Here is a 24,073-nt window from a genome sequence, read left to right as displayed (position 1 = left end):
AGCTCGCTTGGGAACTTTATCATGTTACGAACCTGACATGTCTTATCTCTCTTCAGACAAGTCACAGTATATGTACTGATTTTGTTGTCGTGGCTGCATTTGTATGTGGAGGTAGCGAATCTTATCAGGCTCCATAGGTGAGCAAGCTAATTCCGGCAGTCCTTTTGAGTTTAGATGTGTTAGCCATGAGGAAGTTTTTGGGAGTTTTGTACATGTTAATTCAAATGCGATAGCCTTGGACGAAGTCGACCCGAGATTTGTCAGAATGTTACTTCCACATCTGTTAGCCGCGGTAGTCGAGTTGGTAGCGTGCTTGGATTACCAGTGCAGGGGTCGTGGGTTCGATTCCCGCCAGAAGCCTCGGTGTGTCGCTACTGTGGTATCACAATGGACTTAAACTTGTCTAAGTAAGTCTGTAAAGGACTGCCACTCTTACCTAACCTAGCCTAACCTACTTCAACATATCCAACCGTACTTTACATACTTGTTTAATACAATTTTGATCTCCAGTATATAACCTAATATTTGGAAGCATACGAAGGTCATTCCCATCCCTAAATCCGCCTTTGATTATCGACCGATATCAATTCTGTTATCTTTCTAAGGTTTTCGAGAAGATCCTACATGGACTAACACAGATCCTAAACCGGGAATCCTTGTTGAGAAGACAGGCATGCTAGCGTTCATGATAACCTCCAACAAATACCTAGGTTAGGTAAGAGTGGCAGTCCTTTAGAGACTCACTTAGACAATTTTAAGTCCATTGTGATACCACAGCAGCGACAGACCAAGGCTTATGGCGGGAATCGAATTCATGACCCCTGCACTGGTAATCAAAGCATGCTACCAACTCGGATACCGGTGCGCCCTGTACCTAACTATATTCTAATTCTTGTGCTGTTTCAGTATCCTGCTGGGGAGCTCGCTTGGGAACTTTATCATGTTACGAACCTGACATGTCTTATCTCTCTTCAGACAAGTCACAGTATATGCTCTGATTTGGTTGTCGTGGCTGCATTTGTATGTGGAGGTAGCGAATCTTATCAGGCTCCATAGGTGAGCAAGCTAATTCCGGCAGTCCTTTTGAGTTTAGATGTGTTAGCCATGAGGAAGTTTTTGGGAGTTTTGTACATGTTAATTCAAATGCGATAGCCTTGGACGGAGTCGACCCGAGATTTGTCAGAATATTACTTCCACATCTGGGCGCCGCGGTAGTCGAGTTGGTAGCGTGCTTGGATTACCAATACAGGGGTCGTGGGTTCGATTCCCGCCAGAATCCTTGGTCTGTCGCTACTGTCGTATCACAATGGACTTAAAATTGTCTAAGTGAGTCTGTAAAGGACTGCCACTCTTACCTAACCTAACCTAACCTACTTCAACATCTCCTACCGTACTTTACATACTTGTTTAATACAATTTTGAGCTCCAGTATATAACCCACTATTTGGAAGCATACGAAGGTCATTCCCATCCCTAAATCCGCCTTTGATTATCGACCGATATCAATTCTGTTATCTTTTTAAGGTTTTCGAGAAGATTCTACATGGACCAACACAGATCCTAAACCGGGAATCCTTGTTGAGAAGACAGGCATGCTTCCGTTCTGGTCATAGTTGAAGTGGTTGAAGTTGGTTGAAGTGGTTGAATCAGTCAGGGGTGATATCGATGATAACAAAGTTTTTTTGGATCACTCCAATGCTTTCGACTCGGTTGATCATCGGAATTTATGTATGAAAATACGAATTTCACAACGACGGTAAGGAACTTGGTCATGTCGTACCTAAGCGACAGATATAAATCTGTGTATGCGGAGAATAAGGTCTCTAATCCCTTACTAGTACCTAAGAGAGTTCCTCAGAGTTCAATAGTAGGCACACTTCTCTTTACCTTGTATGTAAACGATCTGAAGCCCAGTCAGATAATAATGTATGCTGATGACGGACGTGCAGGTTTTTCAAAGTGGTCTCGTGAACAATATAGACGACTGTATAGATAAACTTAACGCGGATCTGTTTCGTGTTTATTACTCGGCGACTGCGAATGGTTTGTATTTAAATCCTACTGAGTCTAAATGTTTGGTTACTCATAGGAATAAGGGTTTTATCATGCAACGACCAGATATTTCTATAAACAATCAGATGATAGACATTGTACGGAGTGCGCAGAATCTTGGCGTCGTTTTTATCAGTGCCTTGGGCTGGTCCGATCATGCCAACGTGGTTGCCGGGCAGACATATACGAAGTTTCGTGCTTTATGGATCACACAGTCATTTACACTCATCAATATCCGGGTTCTTCAGGCAAAAACGTTCTGGTCTGATTTATGGATGTGAACTTTTTGCAAACTGCGATTCTTCGAGCCTGCGCAAATTGAATGTGGCATTTAACAGCATAATTGGTTATTTATATGGTTTAAGAAGCACTCAGCATATTTCAGATTATGCAAATGAGTTTCAACAATCTACTGAGTAGTAGGTCACTGATATTTTTACATAAGATTGTCATAAAACAGAAACCAGAATATTTATTTAAGAGACTAGAGTTTTCTCGATCTAGTAGAGGAAAGAAGCTAATACCCTTCAGAAGACGAAGTTTGATGTCTGAGAGACAGTTTTATATCGGCGGCATTCGTCTTTGGAATAATTTTCCACACGATATTCACAGTGTTTGTATTTGTATTTTATTATGATAAAACCCATACAAAAGACAGTGTCTTATATAAAGCATTGATTAATACAATCAGTTCAACAAGTTTTCATTTAAATAGAGCAATAATCGGTAAAAAAAATATTTACCAATTTAAGCAAAGTTACTGATACAATATTTAAGTAAAAAAAAAACTTTAAAGAAAATTTAACAATTTAATCAATGTTACTGATAAAAATAAATTGATAAATAGTTATAAAAAAACAAAACTAATAGTTAATTAAAATGTTTATAAATCAAAGATTTGAACTGTCGTTCATTACTTATAATTTGAATACTATTGGGAAGATTATTCCAGAGACGTATAGCATTAACAAAGAATTGTTTTTCAGATACACGATATTGATGACGTATTTGTATTACTTGTTTACCTCTTGTAGAGTTTGCAAAACGCAATACAGAAGCCAGATACGACGGTTCATTGGCATAAATTATCTTGTGGATCATTTGCAACGAGCGTATCTTAAGGAGTGAGTTAAATGAGGCACCATATACTTGTCTGACATAGTAAGATACCCGGTCTCTTCTACGCAAACCAAAAATGTATCTAAAGGCCACTGCAATTTATTTTCCTATGAGTTACATCACAACCGTAAAAAACCTTGAAAGAGTATAATAGTTTCGGCAGAATAAATGTCCTAGCCAAAAGCATTCTTATTGGCAAAGGGCTATACTGTCGACTCATATATAAGTTACGTAAAACGCCGTAGGTTCTGCCCACTGTCATACTGACATGATTCTTCCATGAAAGTCTATCATCAAACTCCAACCCAAAGTTTCTTGCAGATGAAACAATCTCAATTGGGGCTCCAGCAATTGCCACATCAAGATTGGGCGCCATTGTCACCCGATTCCTACCAATTACAAGGCACTTTGACATTGTTTGAATTAATTATCCTATCCAAGTCACTATTAAGGCGAAGTACGCCATCGATCAGCCTCTCCGGCGAGGAGCTCATATACAGCTGTACGTCGTCGGCATACATATGAATACCACTGTTGCGCAACTGTCCAGGAAGGTCATTGCTATATAAGGAAAAAAAAGGGGTGGGCCCAATACAGACCCCTGTGGAACACCTCTTGAGACTGGAAGATAACTAGAACACCGGCTATCAACACATACCGATTGGCTTCTATTCGAACGATAGAAAAATATAAGATCCGTTGTTATTTTAGAAAATTTAAATAAAGGTTTCAGTTTAAGGCAAAGTATATTGGGATCAACGGAATCAAATGCCTTCGAATGATCTAAAAGAACAAGAAAGGTAACTTTATCGCAGTCAATATCACTCCTTGCCTCTTCAACTACTTTCAAAAGTACAGTAGTGCAACTGTGCTTTGGCCGGAAACCAGATTGAAAATCTGTTAGCAGCGAATTATTCGCAATATATTCTGATATTTTCCGGTTGACTAGAGTCTCAAATATCTTAGAGACGTATGGAAGTATTGCTATTGGCCTAAATTTCTGGTTATTGGTATTGGGACTATCCTTGCCCGTTTCCAAGACTGTGGATAGCAACTCTTCAAAATAATATTGTTAAAAAAATGGAACATATACGGCAGAATAAAGGGTATAATTATTCTAAAAAAAACTTGGTTCAATACCATCAGAACCAATGGCATTCGACTTAATCGATTCTACAGCGCTAACGATATCGCTTTGTTCAAAACTGATGAGGTATTGTTACTACTATGGTTTACGTTACTTAATTCACTGTCGTAGAAATGTACGTTTGGCTCAGGAAAAGATTTGTTCAAGAAACTCCTATTAATCTCATCTAAATCAACATGTCTATCAATTGATGCATTATCACTTCCTATTCCAATTGACTTAATATGTCTCCAAGTATCTTTCGTGTTCAATGCCTCTTGAAATTTACGACTAAAATAAGCTATTTTCTTCGTCTTTATTCAAGAAGTGGTCTGATTCCTCGCACGCTTGTAATCATTCAAGAGTTCAGGTGTTATAAAACGCTTCCATCGCACAATATCTTTCATGTTTCTACCTTAATATCATAAAACCACTGTTTCCCATTCGAAAAAACAGTTCGGGTATCAGAATCAGCAAGGCAATCACATTTAAAAACGGCTTATGCAATTTTTCTCATAGTTAACGGATATCATTTCTCTTTTTCTTTATATTTTGCTTCAAAATGTTGCTAACTTTTAAATTCAATCTGCTTTTGTTTAGTTTAAATTTACATACGGCTTGTTATAAATATTTTGCTTTTCTTTTTATTTATTGTGAACCTTTTTCTACCCCCCTCCTTTGAGCTTCTACACGCAGCTGGGCGTAGAAAGAGTAGCTCTTATAGTTTTCCATCAACTTGCTATGGAGCTTGTTCGCTAGCTCGGATCGTAGGAGAATTCTTCCTTTTCGCGGAAAATTCCCTCCAAACTCTTCTTGGCTTTATTCGCTCAGCCGGACTGTAGGAAGATTTGTTAAAGGCACTTTCTCTTTCACCTCTCTTAGGAGTTTATTCGCCTAATTCGGATATAGAGAGAGAGAGACTTCCAACACCCTAACATAACAATATTTGTATACCCTCCACTATACGATGGGGGTATACTAATTTCGTCATTCAATTTGTAACACCTAGAAACATGCTTCTAAGACCCATAAAGTATATATATTCTTGATCCTCGTGTCATTCTAGTCGATCTAGCCATGTCCGTCCGTCTGTCTGTCGAAAGCACGCTAACTTTCGAAGGAGTCAAGCTAGCCGCTTGAAATTTTGCACAAATACCTTTTATTAGTGTAGGTCAGTTGGGATTGTAAATGGGAAAACTCGGTACATGTTTTGATATAGCTGCCATATAAACCGATCTGGGGCCTTGACTTCATGAACCTCTAAAGCGCGCAATTCTCGTCCGAAATTTTGCACGTGGTGTTTTGGTATCACTTCCAACAACTGTGCTAAGTATGGTTCAAATCGATCCATGTTTCTATATAGCTGCCATATAAACCGATCTTGGGTCTTGACTTCTTGAGCCTCTAGAGCGTGCAATTCTCGTCCGATTTGACTAAAATTTTGCACGTAGTGTTTTGGTATCACTTCCAACAACTAGGTATGAGTCAAATCGGTTCATAATCTGGTATAACTGCCATATAAACCGGTCAAGGGTCTTGACTTCTTGAGCCTCTAGAGGGCGCAATCCTCATTCGATTTGGCTGAAATTTTGTAAAACGGCTTCTCTCATGAACTCCAACATACGTGTCTTATATGGTCTGAATCGATCAATAGCTTGATACAACTCCCATATAAACCTATCACCCGATTTTGCTTCTTGAGCCCCTACAAGGCGTAATTTTTATCCGAATGAGCTGAAATATTACACAATGACTTCTACAATGTTCAGCATTCATTTACGGTCCGAATCGGACTATAACTTGATATAGCTCCAATAGCATAACAGTTCTTATTCAATATTTTTTGTTTGCCTAAAAAGAGATACCGAGCATAGAACTCGACAAATGCGATCCATGGTGGAGGGTTTATAAGATTTTGGCCCGGCCGAAGTTAGCACGCTCTTACTTGTTTAAATCTAATTTAACTTTTATAAACTTTCAATTTTAATCTTCAAATTTGATTCATGTAATAAGTTTAAGACGGATATGTATATAAATTTAAATCCTGTACTATAATGTATAAGACTCTTTGTCTTGTTGTGCAGGAATAACAAATAAATAAATAAATTTGCACTGCAGTAATAAAGGATTCCCAAAATCTCTTATACCGAAACTCTTATGCCCTTTGACATTGATAGGTTTTCCCACGCGAATTCGTAATAAAACGAATGGCCATATTGTAGTCGAGAATGCACATAGCAACTACTTGTCATAATCCCGTACTGAACTTGAATCGAGGTTTCACCTGTTGTTTTCACTAGAAATGTGAGATGTTAGATGTTGCTATATTGTGCCAATCAAAATTGAGAACACATAACATCGTATACAAACAAGTCAGCGTTAGTTGCTAAAGGCGTCTTTGTAGATACGTTATTTTATCAACCACTTTCAATGCCAATGGCAAATGCTGCACGGAGAGCAAAACATTTATGGAACTTTTGTTTAGAAAATAATCTCCAGGTCTTATCGTACAATTTGTCTGGCTAATGAGATGAAACAAAAGAGCCTTAAATGAATACAGCAGCAATAGCGGCTAAGCCTTATTAAAACACCCATCATCCGACCCACTTTACCCCACCCCTTATCTTAAAATTATTTAAAAACAAATATAAGTACGCCTGCCTTCAAATGGTAATGCTGGATGTTATATGATAACATGGGCGCTAATGAAACGGCCAAATGAATACCCCTGAAAATGGCCATCATATTTCCAATGTCGGAGACTGGGGACACGTAGAATGAGATGTCAACCGTGTGGCATTTCTAATGGCCTTTTTGTGTAAATATGGCTTAGGACATGGTGTTGATAAATGACTACTTTCTGACATACCTTGACACTTTTATAGCGTCTCTTTGTAGCTGTATTTAAATCTTCGTGGACTTTATCTAAAAGCCAAAACAGAAATTCTTGAGCATCGTGTTGCGTTGAACTGCGAAATTGTGAACCATAACGATCGACAACAGCCTGTAAATGAAAAAAAACGATACAAGTTAAATGGCTGAAGAAAAGAATAGGCAATTTGATTTGCAATGAAAAAAGATTGCATCTTACCTTAAAACTTGTGCTGTGATCACTTTCATTCTTGCACATCCATAAGGCTTTCAAAACATTGGCCAATTGCTCGGTTAGCTCACCTTTGGTGCCGAATTTTCGGGAATTAATTTTATTGCGCCGCTTCAAATCGGCCTGTAAACAGAAAGACAAATAAGAAACCTTAGATAACAGAATTTGGTTTTGATAATTGGATTTTCTAGTCCCCTCATCTTAAATTAAATAAACTGTAAAGCAAGTAAGGAAAGATAAAAGTCTGGCCTATTGTACTACTGCTTTCAAATAAATCTGATCTGCTATTTTAACCAACAAAATATTCTATTTACAATACAAAAATTGCAAATTTTGCCCATGAACATTCCACTAGGGAACAGGGGCAAACTTCTCACTTATCAATGAGTGCAGTCCGATTCAAGTTTAAGCTCAATGATAAGGGGCCTCCTTTTTATAGCCGAGTTCGAACGGCGTGCCGCAGTGTGACACCTCTTTGAAGAGAAGTACCTCACAAATGTTGCCAGCATTAGGAGGGAAAAGCCACCGCAGAAAATTTTTTCTGATGGTCTCGCCAGGATTCAAAGCCAGGCGTTCAGCGTCAATGTTCTCACACTGTGCGCAGACGAACCGGCGCATACGCCTCATCAGCACCGGTAGCAGAGTTTTTAGCCGAGTTAGTAGCCAGTGCGGACGTGGCACGCGATAACTGTCAGCTAAAACTGGAAACTATCGATAATCGCAGCATTCGATATTTTCGATGGTTTTAGTAATAAATATGGATATTATAGATACTATCGTTAATTTCCCACCACTTATATTTCAAACGAAATTGAGAAGCAAAAATCAGGAGATCGATTTATATAGAAGCAATATCAATGCACAGACCAAATAAAACTAACGTTAATAAAGTCAGTTGGAAGTTATAAGAGAAATCATTGTACAAAATGTTAGTCTAATCGGATGAAAATTGCGCCCTCTATAGGGGCAATGCATCTTAAAGGATACAATCAGTGTCGGATTGCTTATTATACCCACCACCGTAGGATAGGGGGTATATTCATTTAGTTATTCAGTTTGTAACACCTCGAAATATGCGACTAAAATTTTGCACGTGGTGTTTTGGTATCACTTCCAACAACTGCGCTAAGTATGGTTCAAACTGGTCCATGTTTTGAAATAGCTACCATATAAACTGATCTTTGGTCTTGACTTCTTGAGCCTCTAGAGGGCTCAATTCTTGTCCGATTTGACTGAAATTTTGCACGTGGTGTTTTGGTATCACTTCCAAAAACTGTGTTAAGTACGATTCAAATCGGTTCATAATCTGGTAAAGCTGTCATATAAACCGATCTTGACTTCTTGAGCCAATAGAGCGCACAATTCTTATCCGATTTGGCTGAAACTTTGCTTGAGGTGTTTTGTTATAACTACCAATAACTGTGCTAAGTATGGCGCAAATCGGTACATAACCTGATATAGCTGCCATATAAACCGATCTGGGATCTTGACTTCTTGAGCATCTAGAGGGCGCAATTGTCATCCGATTTGGCATACAAGTTGTACAATGGCTTCTCTCATGACCCTCAACATACGTGTCTAATATGGTCTGAATCGATCCATAGCTTGATACAGCTCCCATATAAACCTAACCCCAGATTTTGCTTCTTGAGCCCCTACAAAGCGCAATTCTTATCCGAATGAACTGAAATATTACACAATGACATCGACAATGTTCAGTATTCATTAATGGTCCGAATCGTACTATAACTATATAGCTCCATACATATATAGCTCCAATAGCATAACAGTTCTTATTCATTATTCTTTGTTTGTCTAAAAAGAGATACCGCGCAAAGAACTCGATTGAACTTAGCACGCTCTTACTTGTTTTTATTTAGTTTTGCAAAAATTTAACTTCTACTATAGTATCCACTGGAAAAATATCAATCGATATTCAGTCAAAAAATTAAATATCGATGGTGCCATCGATGTTTTGCCAGCTCTACTGTTAGCACCACACTGTCTGGAACTTTGTGCTCCGATCTGTGCCGTGTTCATCGTTGTTATGAGAAGCTCAACTGTGAGCTCCCGCTGGCGTCCATAGGTTGCGGATAGTGGAATGCCCCGTATACGGAGTAGCTGCAACTGCAGTCACGGACAATTAGCGGTATTGAGTGTATAGTCTCGGTGAGTGGATGTGCAACGGCTCTTGCTTAAATGCTATATCAAACTATAGTCCGATTCGGACCATAAATGAATTGAATGCTGAACATTGTAGAAGTCATTGTGTAATATTTCGGTGCATTCGGATAAGAATTTCGCCTTGTAGGGACTCAAGAAGCAAAATCGGGAGATCTGTTTATACCAGGTTATGAACCGATTTGAACCATACTTAGCACACCGATTTGAACCATACTTAGCACATACTTGGAAGTGATACCAAAATACTAGCGCAAAATTACAGCCAAATCGGATAAAAATTGTGCCCTCTAACAGCTGAAGAAGTCAAGACCCGAAATCGGTTTATATGGCAGCTATATCAGATTATGAACCGATTTCAACCATACTTAGCACAGTTATTGGAAGTGATACCAAAACACAACGTGCAAAATTTCAAATCGGACGAAAATTGCGCCCTCTAGAGGCTCAAGAAGTCAAGACCCAAGATCGGCTATATCAAAACATAGACAGATTTATAGACTTTACTTACGGACGATCATAGCTAGATCGACTTAAAGGATCTTAAACGCTTATTTCGAGGTGTTACAAACAGAATGACAAAATTAGTATAGTAGTAGGTATAATAAGGTATTTAAGCAAGTTTTTTCCAATAAAGACTAATCAATGAAAATCCTCTTTTTGACAAAAAATGCAAAAATACACCTTTTTCACATTGTTGACTTCCAAATTGTATAACTTCCACCTGACGGACACTTTTGCGGCACAGTCATTGTTAAGTTTGTCATGAGTCCAAATCATGTTTAAAAATGAAGATCGAAACTCAAATGCATTCGTAAATTGCAAAATACGAAGCCAATCTCGGCCAAAATTTAAACAAATAAAAATTAGAACTCGTATATCCCCAAAACCAGTGGAGATATTGTACACCTCAAGTGGGAATTTTTAAGCAAATCCAGAATTTTGAAAATCGGATCACAAATGAAGTTTTGGCACCCTGAACAATTTTTCGAAATACCGAGGTGACCAACTTTCGGGGCCTTGAAATTTTGCACACAATCTCGCTAACACTTCCGCTCATTTCAAATTTCAAAGAGATATCTCTACCCGTTGTCACACGGCATATTTTTTTAGTTTTTTCGATTTTCTGTCACTGTGAGGCGTGCCGCATAGCGACACCACTTGGTAGAGAAATTTTAACAAAGCAGGATACCTTACAAATGCAGCCAGCATTAGTTAGGGGATAACCACCGCCGAAAATGTGGTTGATTTTCAAGCCGGGATTTGAGCCCAGGCGTTCAGCGTCATAGGCGGACATACTGCGCCATGGTGGCCTCCAAAGTTACACGGTTACTATAAAAGTAATACTTCCCCATGAGAACGGATTTGTCTGTCGGATTTTTTTTTACTTTATTTTTACTACGAGATCATTCTACATCATCTGTGAAAATTTCAAGAAAATTTGTTCTGCCGTTTTTGAGTCTATACTACACATATACACAAACAAACATACCAACACAAATTGATTGATTGATTTTTATTTATAAAATCTAAATTTTCAAAAACAAATTGAATCGTTTGAGTCATCAAAGATAGACATAATTAAAACCAGTAAGGAAGAGCAAAAGTCGGGCGGTGCCGACTGTATAATACCTAACACCTACCCTGTAAATACAATGTGGGAGCTATATTGGTATATAAATGCGGTTGCGGTGACCCTAGAAGTGAAAATCGGGCGATATACATATATGACAGCTATATCTAAATCTGGGCCGAATTCTATGAAATTCACCAGTTATGTTGAGAATACTATAAGAAAATCCTTCCTGTCAAACTTCGAGAGAATCGGTTAAAAAATTAACACTTTAGTGCAATATTTCCCAAAATCTCAGATACTGTGGCAGTCGTCGAGGAAGGTTAGGTAAGAGTGGCAATCTTTTACAGACTCACTTATGCAATTTTAAGTCCATTGTGATACCACAGTAGCGACAGACAAAGGCTTTTGGTGGGAATCGACCCCTGCACTGGTAATCCAAGCAAGCTACCAACTCGGCTACCGGGGAGGAAAGTGTTTACCAAAATTTTGGCGAGATGGGCCAACAAATGCTCTTGCTGTGACTCTAGGTGTGAAAATCGCGCGATATATATATATGAGAGCTCTATCTAAATCTGTACATATTTCTATGAATCCTTCCTGACAAATTTCGAGAGAATCGGTTAACGAATGTCCAATTTATTGCATTACTACTGCAAATTGGACGAACATATATATGGGAGTTATATCCAAATCTGAACCGATTTTTTCCAATTTCAATAGGTTTCGTCTAGAGGCCGAAAAACATGTCTATATCAAATTTTAAGACGATCGGATGAAAATTGCCACCTGTACTTTGTACACAAATTGGACAGACAGACAGGCAGACAGACAAACAGACGGACAGACAGATAGACGGACATAGCTAAATCGAATCAGAAAGTGATTCTAAGTCGATCGGTATACTCATCAATGGGTTTGTCTCTCTTCCTTCTGGGTGTTACAAACAAATGCACTAAATTATAATACCCTGTACCACAGTAGTAGTGTAGGGTATAATTATTTCATTGCAAATATGTAAATACAAATAACGGCAAATATAGAATTTTGCATTCAGCACATTTTCTTTAGTTTGGTTTTTATTTTCCATAAAAATATAGAGAAAAACTATTTTTAAGTTTTGCTTATTTACGACCACTTATGGTAAATATTGCATTTGGCCATAAATAAATATTCGCCATGAAAACGTTTTTTATTATCAACAATTATTTTGTCTAAGCCATTTGAAACTATATAAAGATATTTAAGATATGCAAATACAAAGCTCGCCACAGACCTCAGCAGAACGAAATTGGCAACAAAGACCAGAGACAAAGACATTCCATATCAAATTGAGTCATCGTTCCATTCATATAATAATTGAAGATAATATTTATAATGTTTACATGCCGTGATAAATGCTAAAATATGGATAAAGACAGACTACGTTGGCGTTTGAATACGTTAAGATATTTGTTTTATTATATTAAGGCGTTTGAGGTATTATAAATAATACCAGCTGGCCCTGTGTCTTCTTCAAAAAAATTATATTTCTGAATATTCTGGGTAAATTATCAGCACCATGCATTTAATGTTTTGCAGAAAATTTGCTATCTGCTTCCAAAAATATATCGAATATATTTTTATACCCTCCACCATAGGATGGATGTATACTAATTTCGTCATTCGGTTTGTAACTCCTCGAAATATTCGTCTGAGACCCCATAATGTATAAATATTCTTGATCGTCATGGCATTTTAAATCGATCTATCTAAGGCCGTCCGTATGTCTGTCGAAGCACGCTAACTTTCAAAGGAGTACAGCTAGCCGCTTGAAATTTTGCACAAATACTTCTTATCAGTGTAGGTCGGTTGGGATTGTAAATGGGCCATATCGGTCCATGTTTTGATATAGCTGCCATATAAACCGATCTGGGATCTTGACTTCTTGAGCCACTAGAGTACGCAATTCTTATCCGATTCGGCTGAAATTTTGCACGAAGTGTTTTATTATGATTTTCAACAACTGTGCCAATTAAATCAGTCCATAACCTGATATAGCTGTCATATAACCGATCTGGGGTCTTGACTTCTTGACCCTTTCAAAGGAGTACAGCTAGCCGCTTGAAATTTTGCACAAATACTTCTTATCAGTGTAGGTCGGTTGGGATTGTAAATGGGCCATATCGGTCCATGTTTTGATATAGCTGTCATATAAACCGATCTGGGATCTTGACTTCTTGAGCCACTAGAGGACGCAATTCTTATCCGATTCGGCTGAAATTTTGCACGAAGTGTTTTATTATGATTTTCAACAACTGTGCCAATTAAATCAGTCCATAACCTGATATAGCTGTCATATAACCGATCTGGGGTCTTGACTTCTTGACCCTTTCAAAGGAGTACAGCTAGCCGCTTGAAATTTTGCACAAATACTTCTTATCAGTGTAGGTCGATTGGGATTGTAAATGGGCCATATCGGTCCATGTTTTGATATAGCTGTCATATAAACCGATCTGGGATCTTGACTTCTTGAGCCACTAGAGGACGCAATTCTTATCCGATTCGGCTGAAATTTTGCACGAAGTGTTTTATTATGATTTTCAACAACTGTGCCAATTACATCAGTCCATAACCTGATATAGCTGTCATATAATCGATCTGGGGTCTTGACTTCTTGACCCTTTAGAGGGCGCAATGTCCAACCGATTTTGCTGAAATTTCGCATGACGTATTTCGTTATAATTTCCAACAACTGTACCAAGAATGGTTTAAATCGGTTCATAATCTGATATAGCTGCCATATAAACCGATCTCGAATCTTGACTTCTTGACCCACTAGAGGGCGCAATTCCTATCCGATTTGGCTGAAATTTTGCATGAGGTGTTTTGTTATGACTTTCAACAAATGTGCCAAATGTGGTTCAAATCGGTACATAACCGGATATAGCTGCCACATAAACCGATCTGGGATCTTGATCTCTTGAGCCTCAAGAGGGCGCAGTTATTATTCGATTTGGCCGAAATTTTGTACAACGGCTTCTCCCATGACCTCCAACATACGTGCCAAATATTGTCTGAATCGGTCTGTAGCCTGATACAGCCCCTATATAAACCGATCTCCCTATTTTACTTCTTGAGCCCCTAAAAGGCAAAATTCTTATTCGATTTGGCTGAAATTTTACACATGGACTTCTACTATAGTCTCTAACATTCAATTCAATTAGCATAGCAATTCTTTTCTTCTATCCTTTGTTTGTCTTAAAAGAGATACCGGGAAAGAACTCGACAAATGCGATCCATGGTGGAGGGTATATAAGATTCGGCCTGAACGAACTTAGTATGCTTTTGCTTGTTAAATACTCACTGGTCCAATCGTTGTCAAATCAATCCCAAATTTTGATGTCAGATTTGTGCCAAAGGTGTATTGAAGTCCATATTGGCTCAATCAGCCTACATGTCTGTTTGGTTACTTGACCCTAAATATTAACTATTATCAGATTTTTTGACTTTCACAGATTTTGCCAGTTTTGCCAATTTTAGTTTATCACAAGAAATAAATTCAAATTTGAAAAACCAAATTGGGACTTATTTTCACTTTACAGTAGATTCATATATCACAATTTTCGGGCTTAATTTATTTATTTTACAAAAAAAAAATTGTGTAAATTTTTTTTATTCTCTCCACCATAGGATGAGGGAATACTAACTTCGTTATACAGTATGTAACGCCTCGAAATACTGGGGCCTAATTCTCGTTATAAAGCGAGTTTTTCCTCGAAGATTAATTCCGTTCCATAAGTACAAAATGGATCATGGCTTACGATCGCAATTTTTCGGGGAGGAAAAAAATCGATCCGCCGAACATATTTTGCCATCTCAAAGGTAAACAAAGCAAATGGTGGCTGTTAAAAAAGGGGTTAATAGTGAAAAAAAAAAAAACACCTGTTAAACAATTTGCCATCGTTTTTTGTTTTATGACCTACACAGTCAACGGTTCTTCTTTGATGCTTCTTTTTTGTCGGGCAGGCATAAGAGGAACAATAGCCAAAGTTAAATGTACAATTGAATAAAAGAAGAAGCTTTCCTTAAAAATAGAATTTCAATGCAAAGTTGTCCTGGAAAGTTGTCGATATTATGCGATTACAGATGATAATAACCAGTTAATTGTGATTTGCACATAGTGCTGAAATAAAACACCCAATAATAAAAAGTAATTGCGGATTTTTCATATAGTCGGCGTTGACAAATTTTTTCACAGCTTGTGACTCTGTAATTGCATTCTTTCTTCTGTCAGTTATCGGCTGTTACTTTTAGTTTGCTTTAGAAAAAAGGTGTAAAAAAAGTATATTTGATTAAAGTTCATTCTAAGTTTTATTAAAAATGGATTTACTTTCTTTTAAAAAATCCGCAATTACTTTTTGGGCAACCCAATAGAAACGAATTTATCGTGTAATTCAAGAGTTTGTTTAAACTATTATACGAGCAAAAAGGAACGATGTATAAACAGATTCATCAATTTTGAACAGAAAATTACTCCCCAAAAAATCCCGAGTCCCCAAGACAAAAATTTCGTCCCCAATTTGAGGAGAAATTTCCAATACTGGCAACAAGACAGTGGTTGGCAAAAATATTCACTCTATTGCAGAAAATAATCCAAAACATATCCACAGGCCTGCAAATAATTACAAATGTGTGCTCCTCACTGGTATAGGTACATTGTCACATAGAACATTTTTTACTTTTTTGTTTTGACTGACCAAAGAGCAGTCAATATATTGAGCATCTCGGACGAGTGCGGATGGTAAACTCGAAAATTGACAGCTTTTAAAGTTTCGGTACAAAAAATGCTGGTATATCCAATGACAAAAAATCATTACAGCAACACACAAACGGCTGCCAGGTACAAGAACACACGCAACAAGAATTTTGAAGTCACATACATTTTTTGGTAATGTTTATACGATAAAGAAATATCCATCACAAGGAAAGTATTTAAATGTGGGAAAACAACAACAACTTTGTTGTTTTATTCATAGCATAACGAATACAGTAGATCATAATAAAAAACCATAATGTATTATGCGAAAATGGAAGGCTTTTAATATAATTGTGTATCATAACATCGAAATAAATCCAAATATACTCCGAAAGAGTTTGAATTACGAACTGAGATCTGCATATAATTCTTGAAAAATGGTGTAAGTATTATGTCACAACATTTAATTGAATTTGGAATCATTTTCAATATGCACAACACAGATAAATTATGTATAAATAAAGAATTTGAACTTCGCACATAGAATGGGTGGTGGCGCTTGTAAATATCGATACATGAGAATTATCTAAGAACGAAAGCTGAATTTGCTCTCAAAGAGTATATCGCTATCCTAGGTTAGGTAAGGTTTAAGTGGCAGTCTGCCATCAGACTCACTTAGACGTTTTCGTCCATTCTGATACCACAGGAACAGAAGAAGGAAGATGCCTTCTAGTTCCTACAGTTGAACCATCCAGATCGCTTTAAACAGCCCAATAACTTGCAAATGTTCACATCCGCTAAATCAGACAGGTTCTCAAAGAAATGAGAACCTAAAGTGGAACTCCTTCTATCTGCTAGTGCGGGACACACATACAGAAGGTGTTCTATAGTCTCTTCTTTCTCGATGTTCCTACAGCTTCTGCAAAAGTCGTTGCTGGCAACCTTCAGTCTGTCAGAATGATTTTCGATTAGACAGTGACCTGTCATGACGAATACAATGACTGAGACGTCTGTTCTAGGCAATGACAGCAAAGCAGTAGACCTCTTCTTGTCTAGAAGAGGCCACATAGTTTTGGAATGCTCACAGCTCCCTCTTTGTGACCATCTATCATTCGTTACCGTTCGGGCCTGGTCCTGAAAACTTAGCTTACATGTCGCTAGAGGCATACCCATAGATTCCAGTGTCCTTGGAGTGTGTAAGGTAGTTCCTAGTCTCGCAAGCTCGTCTGCTTTAGAATTCCCTGGGATATCTGTGGCCCGGCACCCAGAACAGGTGAATTTTGAACTGTTCAGCCATCTCATTGAAAGATCTGCGACAGTCGAGGGCGGTTTTTGTGTTCAGAAATACGTTCTCCAGGGATGTAATGGCTGCCTGACTGTCTGAGAAGATATTTATGCCAATCGTCGTAATGACATTATATCTTAGCCATTCCACCACTTCCTTAATTGCAGGTAAGTGGTCAGGTAACCTCTTCGATATGACTAGTTCTAGATCTTTAGAGTACACACCAAAGCCCACCTTGTCGTTTAGTTTGGAACCATCCGTATAGAAGTCTATGTAACTTCCGTTACCAGGGATATCGTAGTTCCAATCGGTTCTATCAGGAATAGTGGTACAGTAATTTTTATCAAAAAGCGGCTCTGGTAAGATGTAATCCACACTGCCTGGAACATCGGATATTAAATCAAGGATAACACAGTGTCCGTAGCATTACATTCAGTGAATCAGATGGTGTCGTCCTCAGTGCGGCTGTGTTGGAAAACAAGCCATCCTTTGGATCCGGTTAAGTATTGAGCAATAGGTGGATTTTTGAAGCGCCGTCCACCAGACCACAACACCAGTGACAACTGCAGTATATACCCTTTTGCCAATTGCTCTCTTGCAGGTGTATGGGGCAAGAGTTGCCTTTCTTGTCCTTTCAAAAATGTTGTATTTGAAGTTCAGTTTTCTGCTCAGCAAAACACCCAAGTATTTTGTGTTTTCTGTCTGTCTCCACCCAAGGAAACAGGTTCCACTGTAGGCAACTTGTATCTCCTGCTGAAAAGAACTACTTCTGTCTTGCACGGATTTATACCCAGACCACTTTTGGTAGCCCACTTTGCTGTTGCACGTAGAGCTTCCTGAAGTATATCTCTTAGAGTGCTGGGAAACTTTCCCCTATCCGCACTTGCCACGTCATCAGCATACCCGATCACTTTTACGCCTTTTTCTTCCAGAGACAATAAAATATTGTTAATTGCTATATTCCAAAGTAAAGGAGACAGTACACCTCCTTGTGGCATTCCTCTGATGACCCATCTTTTTAGATCCACAGATCCCAAGCCTGCCGTAATGCATATTTTACTAAGTAAGTAATTAATAAACCTTCTTACGGTAGAGTTGATGCCTAAAAACTCCAACTCCTTCATGATTGACGTCGGTTTTACATTATTGAAAGCACCTTCAATGTCAAGAAATGCTACCATTGCATATTCCTTGACAGCGATAGAACCCTCTATGTAGCCGACTAGGTCGTGAAGGGCTGTTTCAGTGGATTTGCCTTTACTATAGGCATGCTCCTGCTGCGACACGCGATCTCCAGGGATCTATGCCCTAAGATATGTTTCTATCAACCTCTCAAGAGTCTTCAGCATAAAGGATGGCAGACTAATAAGACGAAAATCTTTCGCCTTCGTGTGGTAGGTTTTTACTGCTTTCGGAATGAAAATTACCTTCGTGCCCTCCATCCCACAGGTACAATATATATGACATTCCGATACAAGCAGAGTATATCTCCCTAAGCCAGGGAACCAGTCTATCAGACACAGCTTGCAATTCAACTGGTGATACATCATCAGGGCCTGGCGACTTAAAGGAGTCGAAACTGCTTATCGCCCAAAGGATTTTCGGCTCAGACACAATTTCACTAATGGCCTCCGACGAATGTATATCAGTTACAACCTCTTCTGGCACCACGTTGTCCGTTGGAGAATTTCCCGGGAAATGTGTATCAACGAGTAGTTCTAGTGTTTCCTCACTAGACATTGTCTATACATTCTCTGACTTCTGGATATACCCCCCCCGTAATTGGTCTCGAGGACAGAATCTTCTTAGCCTAGAGGCCTCAGATATATCCTCCACCGAGCTGCAGAATTCTACCCAGGATTTGTTCTGAGCCTTTCTAAGCTCGCCCTTATATTTTCTTAGCTCAGCCTTATAGATTTCCCAATCGTTGCAGGTAACATTTGTTGGGGGATATTTTACGCTTAAAATTTTTTCTACATTTCTTGCCAAGATTTAAAACCTTGCGTTCAGGGTGATAGGAGGACATCCTAAACTCTCCGCCACAGGAGCTATTGTCGAATAAATACCTCAGTACGTTCAAAAAATTACAGACTTTTTATTTTTGTTTCGTTTATAAAAGAAAATTTTTATTTTATTTTACTTGCGCACCTGAAGCATTTTCTTTTTTGAATGCTCCGTCTATTTCAATGAATTTTTTTACCCTCCTCCATAGGATGGAGATATACTTATTTCGTCATTCAGTTTGTAACTCCTCTAAATATTCGTCTAAGACCCTATAAAGTATATATATTCTTGATCGTCATGACATTTTAAGTCGATCTAGCCATGTCCGTCCGTCCTCTGTCTATCGAAAGCACGCTAACGTTCGAAGAAGTAAAGCTAGCCGCTTGAAATTTTGCACAAATACTTCTTATTAGTGTAGGTCGGTTGGGATTGTAAATGGGCTATATCGGTCCATGTTTTGATATAACTGTCATATAAACCTATCGTCTTAGGCTATGACTTCCAACAACTGTGCTAAGTATGGTTCAAATCGTTTCATAACCGGATATAGCTGCTATATAAACCGATCTGGATCTTGAAATTTTGCAAAAAGTGTTTTGTTATAACTTCTAACAATTGTCAGATATGGTTCAAATCGATCAACAACCTGAGCCTCCAGAGGGCGTAATTATTATCCTATTTGGCTGAAATTTTGTACAACAGTTTCTCACATGACCTTCAATATGTTAAATATGGTGGAATTCGGTCTATAGCCGGATACAGCTCCCATAAAAACCCACCTCTCTATGTTACTTCTTGGGTCCCTAAGGGTCGCAATTCTTACTCGAATTGGCTGAAATTTTACACGATGACTTCAACTACTACTATGGTCTCCAACATTCAATTCAATTGATCACTTGATATAGCTCCAATATTAAATCAATTCTTTTCTTTTTTTATCCTTTGTTTGATATCGGGAAAAGAACTCGATAAATGCGATCTGCGATGGAGGGTATATAAGTTTCGGCCCGGCCAAACTTAGCACGCTTTTACTTGTTTTCTTAACATTTAGATTGAAATTTGTTCTTCTTGTGTTGCACTTACCTTATATTGATCCAAAACAAAATATTCTGCCAATATATCCGTGTGACTAAGGCATTGCAATACGGCATTCATGAAACAAGTATTACCATGATTCTTCAGACCCATTACGCCAGGTGTTTGATCCGTTGGCCATTGATAGCCGCCAATGGGCGGCACACGATCACTCGATGATATTATATGACCACCATTAGCTGAGCCATTACCAGAAGCCAAAGAAGATTGAGGTTTATTCGACTGCAAAAAGAGAAAAAAACAACACACACCAAACATTCAATTATTTATTGAGCTGCAACATGAAATGTAAGCAATATCTAAGTATTAATACTAGGCAGAGTGGTATAGATATGTTATTTGCTTTTTTGTTTGCCAAAAGCGTGTAAGGAATGCATTGGTAAAAGCAACTGTTTTCAAAAAATATATAATTACAGGAAAATAGCATTTTTTCTTACAAGATTAGATATTTAATCTTTGTTTTTTTTTTTTTTTTTTGAATTGGCTAAGATTGGAATTCCTAAGTAAGCTAAAACTAAAACACAGAAAAAGCTGAAACAAAAACTTGAATCGGTTTAAATTACAAAAATAATTTTTAAATGATTTTTTCTTATGTTAATTGGATTAAACAATTTTGCAATTCCTTTTCTTCATACCCTTTGATTTGACTTAAATTACAAAAATATTTTTTAAAAGATTTTTTTATGTTAATTGGATTAAACAGTTTTGCAATTCCTTTTCTTCATACCCTTTTTTTCAATACCCAATGGCACCAAACATAAACATAATGTAGCTCATATTGTTACCTTTCCAACTAAAATTGCCAACTCTCCTACGTGCAAATAAATAATACATAAAAATTGTTTTTGCCACTTGATTCAATGATTTCAATATCAAGTTTAGAATCTTAAGGCGTCTATCACTGCAGCACTCCCTTTTTCCTGTTTTGAAATTAAACCCAAACAAAAGCGGCCAATCCAAAAACGGGAGATGCACTAAGTTTTGCAAACAAAGACGTAATAAATCATGTGCCATTTAAAATTGTAGTTGCCATTTACAAGGCATTGGTGACAGAATATCGTGTGTGGGCGTTTAGTCCATTAAATAGAAAATACATAAAAGATGCCAATTGTGGGAAGAAGACAAAAATCAATTAAAAATCAATACTAGACGGCTTTGCCCAAAACGTTATGATACCCCATAAGTAACAGAATATGTTGCAATAGTATACATACATTACCAGATCCTAGGGTAAGTCCAAACGCAATTTATATTAAATGAGAAATTAAGTAAAAAAGTTAAAAGTATTTTTATAAAAAATAAAAAAAATATTTTTAAAGTTAAAAAAAAAACTTATGAAGAAGGAGGACTAAAATGGTAAAGTTTATATAAAAAAAAAACAAAAATAAAACTTAAAAAAGTCAAAAATAAAGTACAGGGTAGCTTACACAAAGTGTTGCCAAGTTCTCACTGGTATATATGTCCAAATACGAAATGACAGCTATATGATATTTGTTTTATTGAAAGCTCATTATATTGTTTACAAACCCCTGAAAGCATTTGCTTGTGAGTTTATTTAAAAAGAAAGTTCAATCGTAATAGTTTCGTTGCGTTTTATTTAGATTGAAAATTACAACCGACTATTGTTCGCAAACTCAAACACCTCAAAGTGAACAATATGTTTGTGTATCGAATCATAAATCGTTATAATGATACTGGTATGGCTAAAGATGCAAAATTGCCCAAGGAACAGGGACAATCTTCAATATCAATGAGTGCTGTCCGATTCAATTTTAAGCCCAATAATAAGGGGCCTCCTTTTTATAGTCGAGTCCGAACGGCATGCCGATGTGCGACACCTCTTTGGGGAGAAGTTTTAACATGGCTGCCATACCACTATTTCAAATGGCATAGTACCACATAAATGTCGCCAGCATTAAGAGGGGGAAACAATCGCTGAACATTTTTATACCCACCACCGAAGGATGGGTATATATTCATTTATACTCTACAAAGTATATATATTCTGGATGGTCGTAAAAATCTAAGACGATCTAGCCATGTCCGTCCGTCTGTCTGTTGAAATCACGCTACAGTCTTAAAAAAATAGAGATATTGGGCTAAATCTTTTCACAGATTCTTTTTTTGTCCATTATCAGGTTATGTTCGAAGATGGGCTATATCGGACTATATCTTGATAGAGCCCCCATATAGACCGATCCGCCGATTTAGGGTCTTAGGGCCATAAAAGCCACATTTATTGTCCGATTTTGCTGAAATTTGGGATAGTGAGTTGTGTTAGTCCCTACGACATCTTTCTTCAATTTGGCCCAGATTTGGATATAGCTGCCATATAGACCTATCCCACGATTTAAGGTCTTGGACTAATAAAAGGCACATTTATTGTGCGATGTCGCCGAAATTTGGGACAGTAAGTTGTGTTAGGCCTTTCGATATCCCTCTTAGACTTGGCCCAGATCGGTTCAGATTTGGATGCTGCCATATGGACCGATCTCTTGACTTAAGGTTTTGGGCCCATAAAAAGCACATTTATTGTCCGATTTTGCTAAAATTTGGGAGGGAAACCACTGATGTAAAATTTGTTTTGAAGTTCTCGCCAGAAGTTGAATGCCGGCGTTCAGCGTCTTAGGCGTACATGCTAACCCCTGCGCTACGGTGGTCTGCGGCAAAGTAAATACGACCTATTATCGGGCAAACATTTCAGTCACTCAAACATTTCGGTCGTCCACCATGGACGTACCAACAAGGATCGGCACTATCACATAAAACACGTGTAAACCCATTCGTCAGATGCCAATCCGATGGACTTTTCAATTTGGACTTTTTATAGACCAAGGTAAGAACTAGACGCTCAAGAAATCAAGACCCCAGATCGGTTTATGTGACAGCTATGGACCGATTTAAACCATACTCAGCACAGTTGTTGGAAGTCATAGTAAAACACTTCGTGCAAAATTTCAGTCGGATCTTATCCAAATCGGATAAGAATTGTGCCCTCTAGTGGCTCAAGAAGTCAAGATCCAAGATCGGTTTTTATGGTAGCTTTATCAAAACATGGACCGATATAGCCCATTTACAATTCCAACCGACCTACACTATTAAGAAGTATTTGTGCAAAATTTCAAGCGGTTAGCTGTACTCATTTGAAAGTTAGCGTGCTTTCGACTGACAGACGGACAGACATGGCTAGATCGAAAATATAATGTCATGACAATCAAGAATATATATACTTTATGGGGGCTTAGACGAATATTTCGAGGAGTTACAAACAGTATGACAAAATAAGTATACCCCCATCCTATAATAGAATATAACAGAATAAATTCGTGCAGTTTGAAACTTGTTTTTGACTCAGAGAAATAGTCAAGGCAAAAGGTGGTAATTTCGAGCAAAAGGTAATGAACTTTGAAATTTAGATTACTTCCACACTTTTTGTCGTTTAAATTGGTAACACTTCGTGTAGAATACGAAACTCTTTTTTTGGAAAAAGGGCTCACACAAGGCGTTAATATCCCATTATTACAACGCTTTGATATCTGTTGCCCTTGAAAAACTCTTTTCCAGACCTTGCCCCTTCTAAATATCATTTGTTTTAAATGATTCAGAGCAGGGTGCCCGAAATTGGTCTGATACCTCCTTATCAGAGCTGTTCTTTTGGTACAGAATCCACATTACCAGAAATATGAGAAATAACTTTTTAGGGTGTTGCATACCAACCGCTACATCAAGTATAATAACAATTAAATAAGAAAGCAGTTAATTATTTATGCAAAACAAGAATTTCCAAAGATTAGGAA

The 24,073-nt window shown here is 37.8% G+C and overlaps 1 protein-coding gene across 2 annotated transcripts in view; it reads right to left on the bottom strand.

Annotated features, from left to right (window-relative positions):
* The window catches only part of LOC106083738 (ubiquitin carboxyl-terminal hydrolase 31), a 111,626-nt gene that overhangs the window by 14,651 nt on the left and 72,902 nt on the right, over positions 1 to 24,073 (bottom strand). For both annotated transcript variants that reach the window (XM_013246963.2, XM_013246964.2), the window contains 3 exons: positions 20,265 to 20,498; positions 7,389 to 7,523; positions 7,167 to 7,301 (listed from right to left, as the gene is read on the bottom strand). In XM_013246963.2, the coding sequence (XP_013102417.2) occupies positions 7,167 to 7,301; positions 7,389 to 7,523; positions 20,265 to 20,498 (504 nt within the window). The remainder of the gene's footprint in view (positions 1 to 7,166; positions 7,302 to 7,388; positions 7,524 to 20,264; positions 20,499 to 24,073) is intronic.

Source organism: Stomoxys calcitrans, chromosome 5 (genome assembly GCF_963082655.1).
Source record: "Stomoxys calcitrans chromosome 5, idStoCalc2.1, whole genome shotgun sequence".
NCBI lineage: Eukaryota > Metazoa > Arthropoda > Insecta > Diptera > Muscidae > Stomoxys > Stomoxys calcitrans.
Note: the sequence above shows the minus strand (reverse complement) of the source record. Positions and strands in the feature narration are given on the sequence as shown.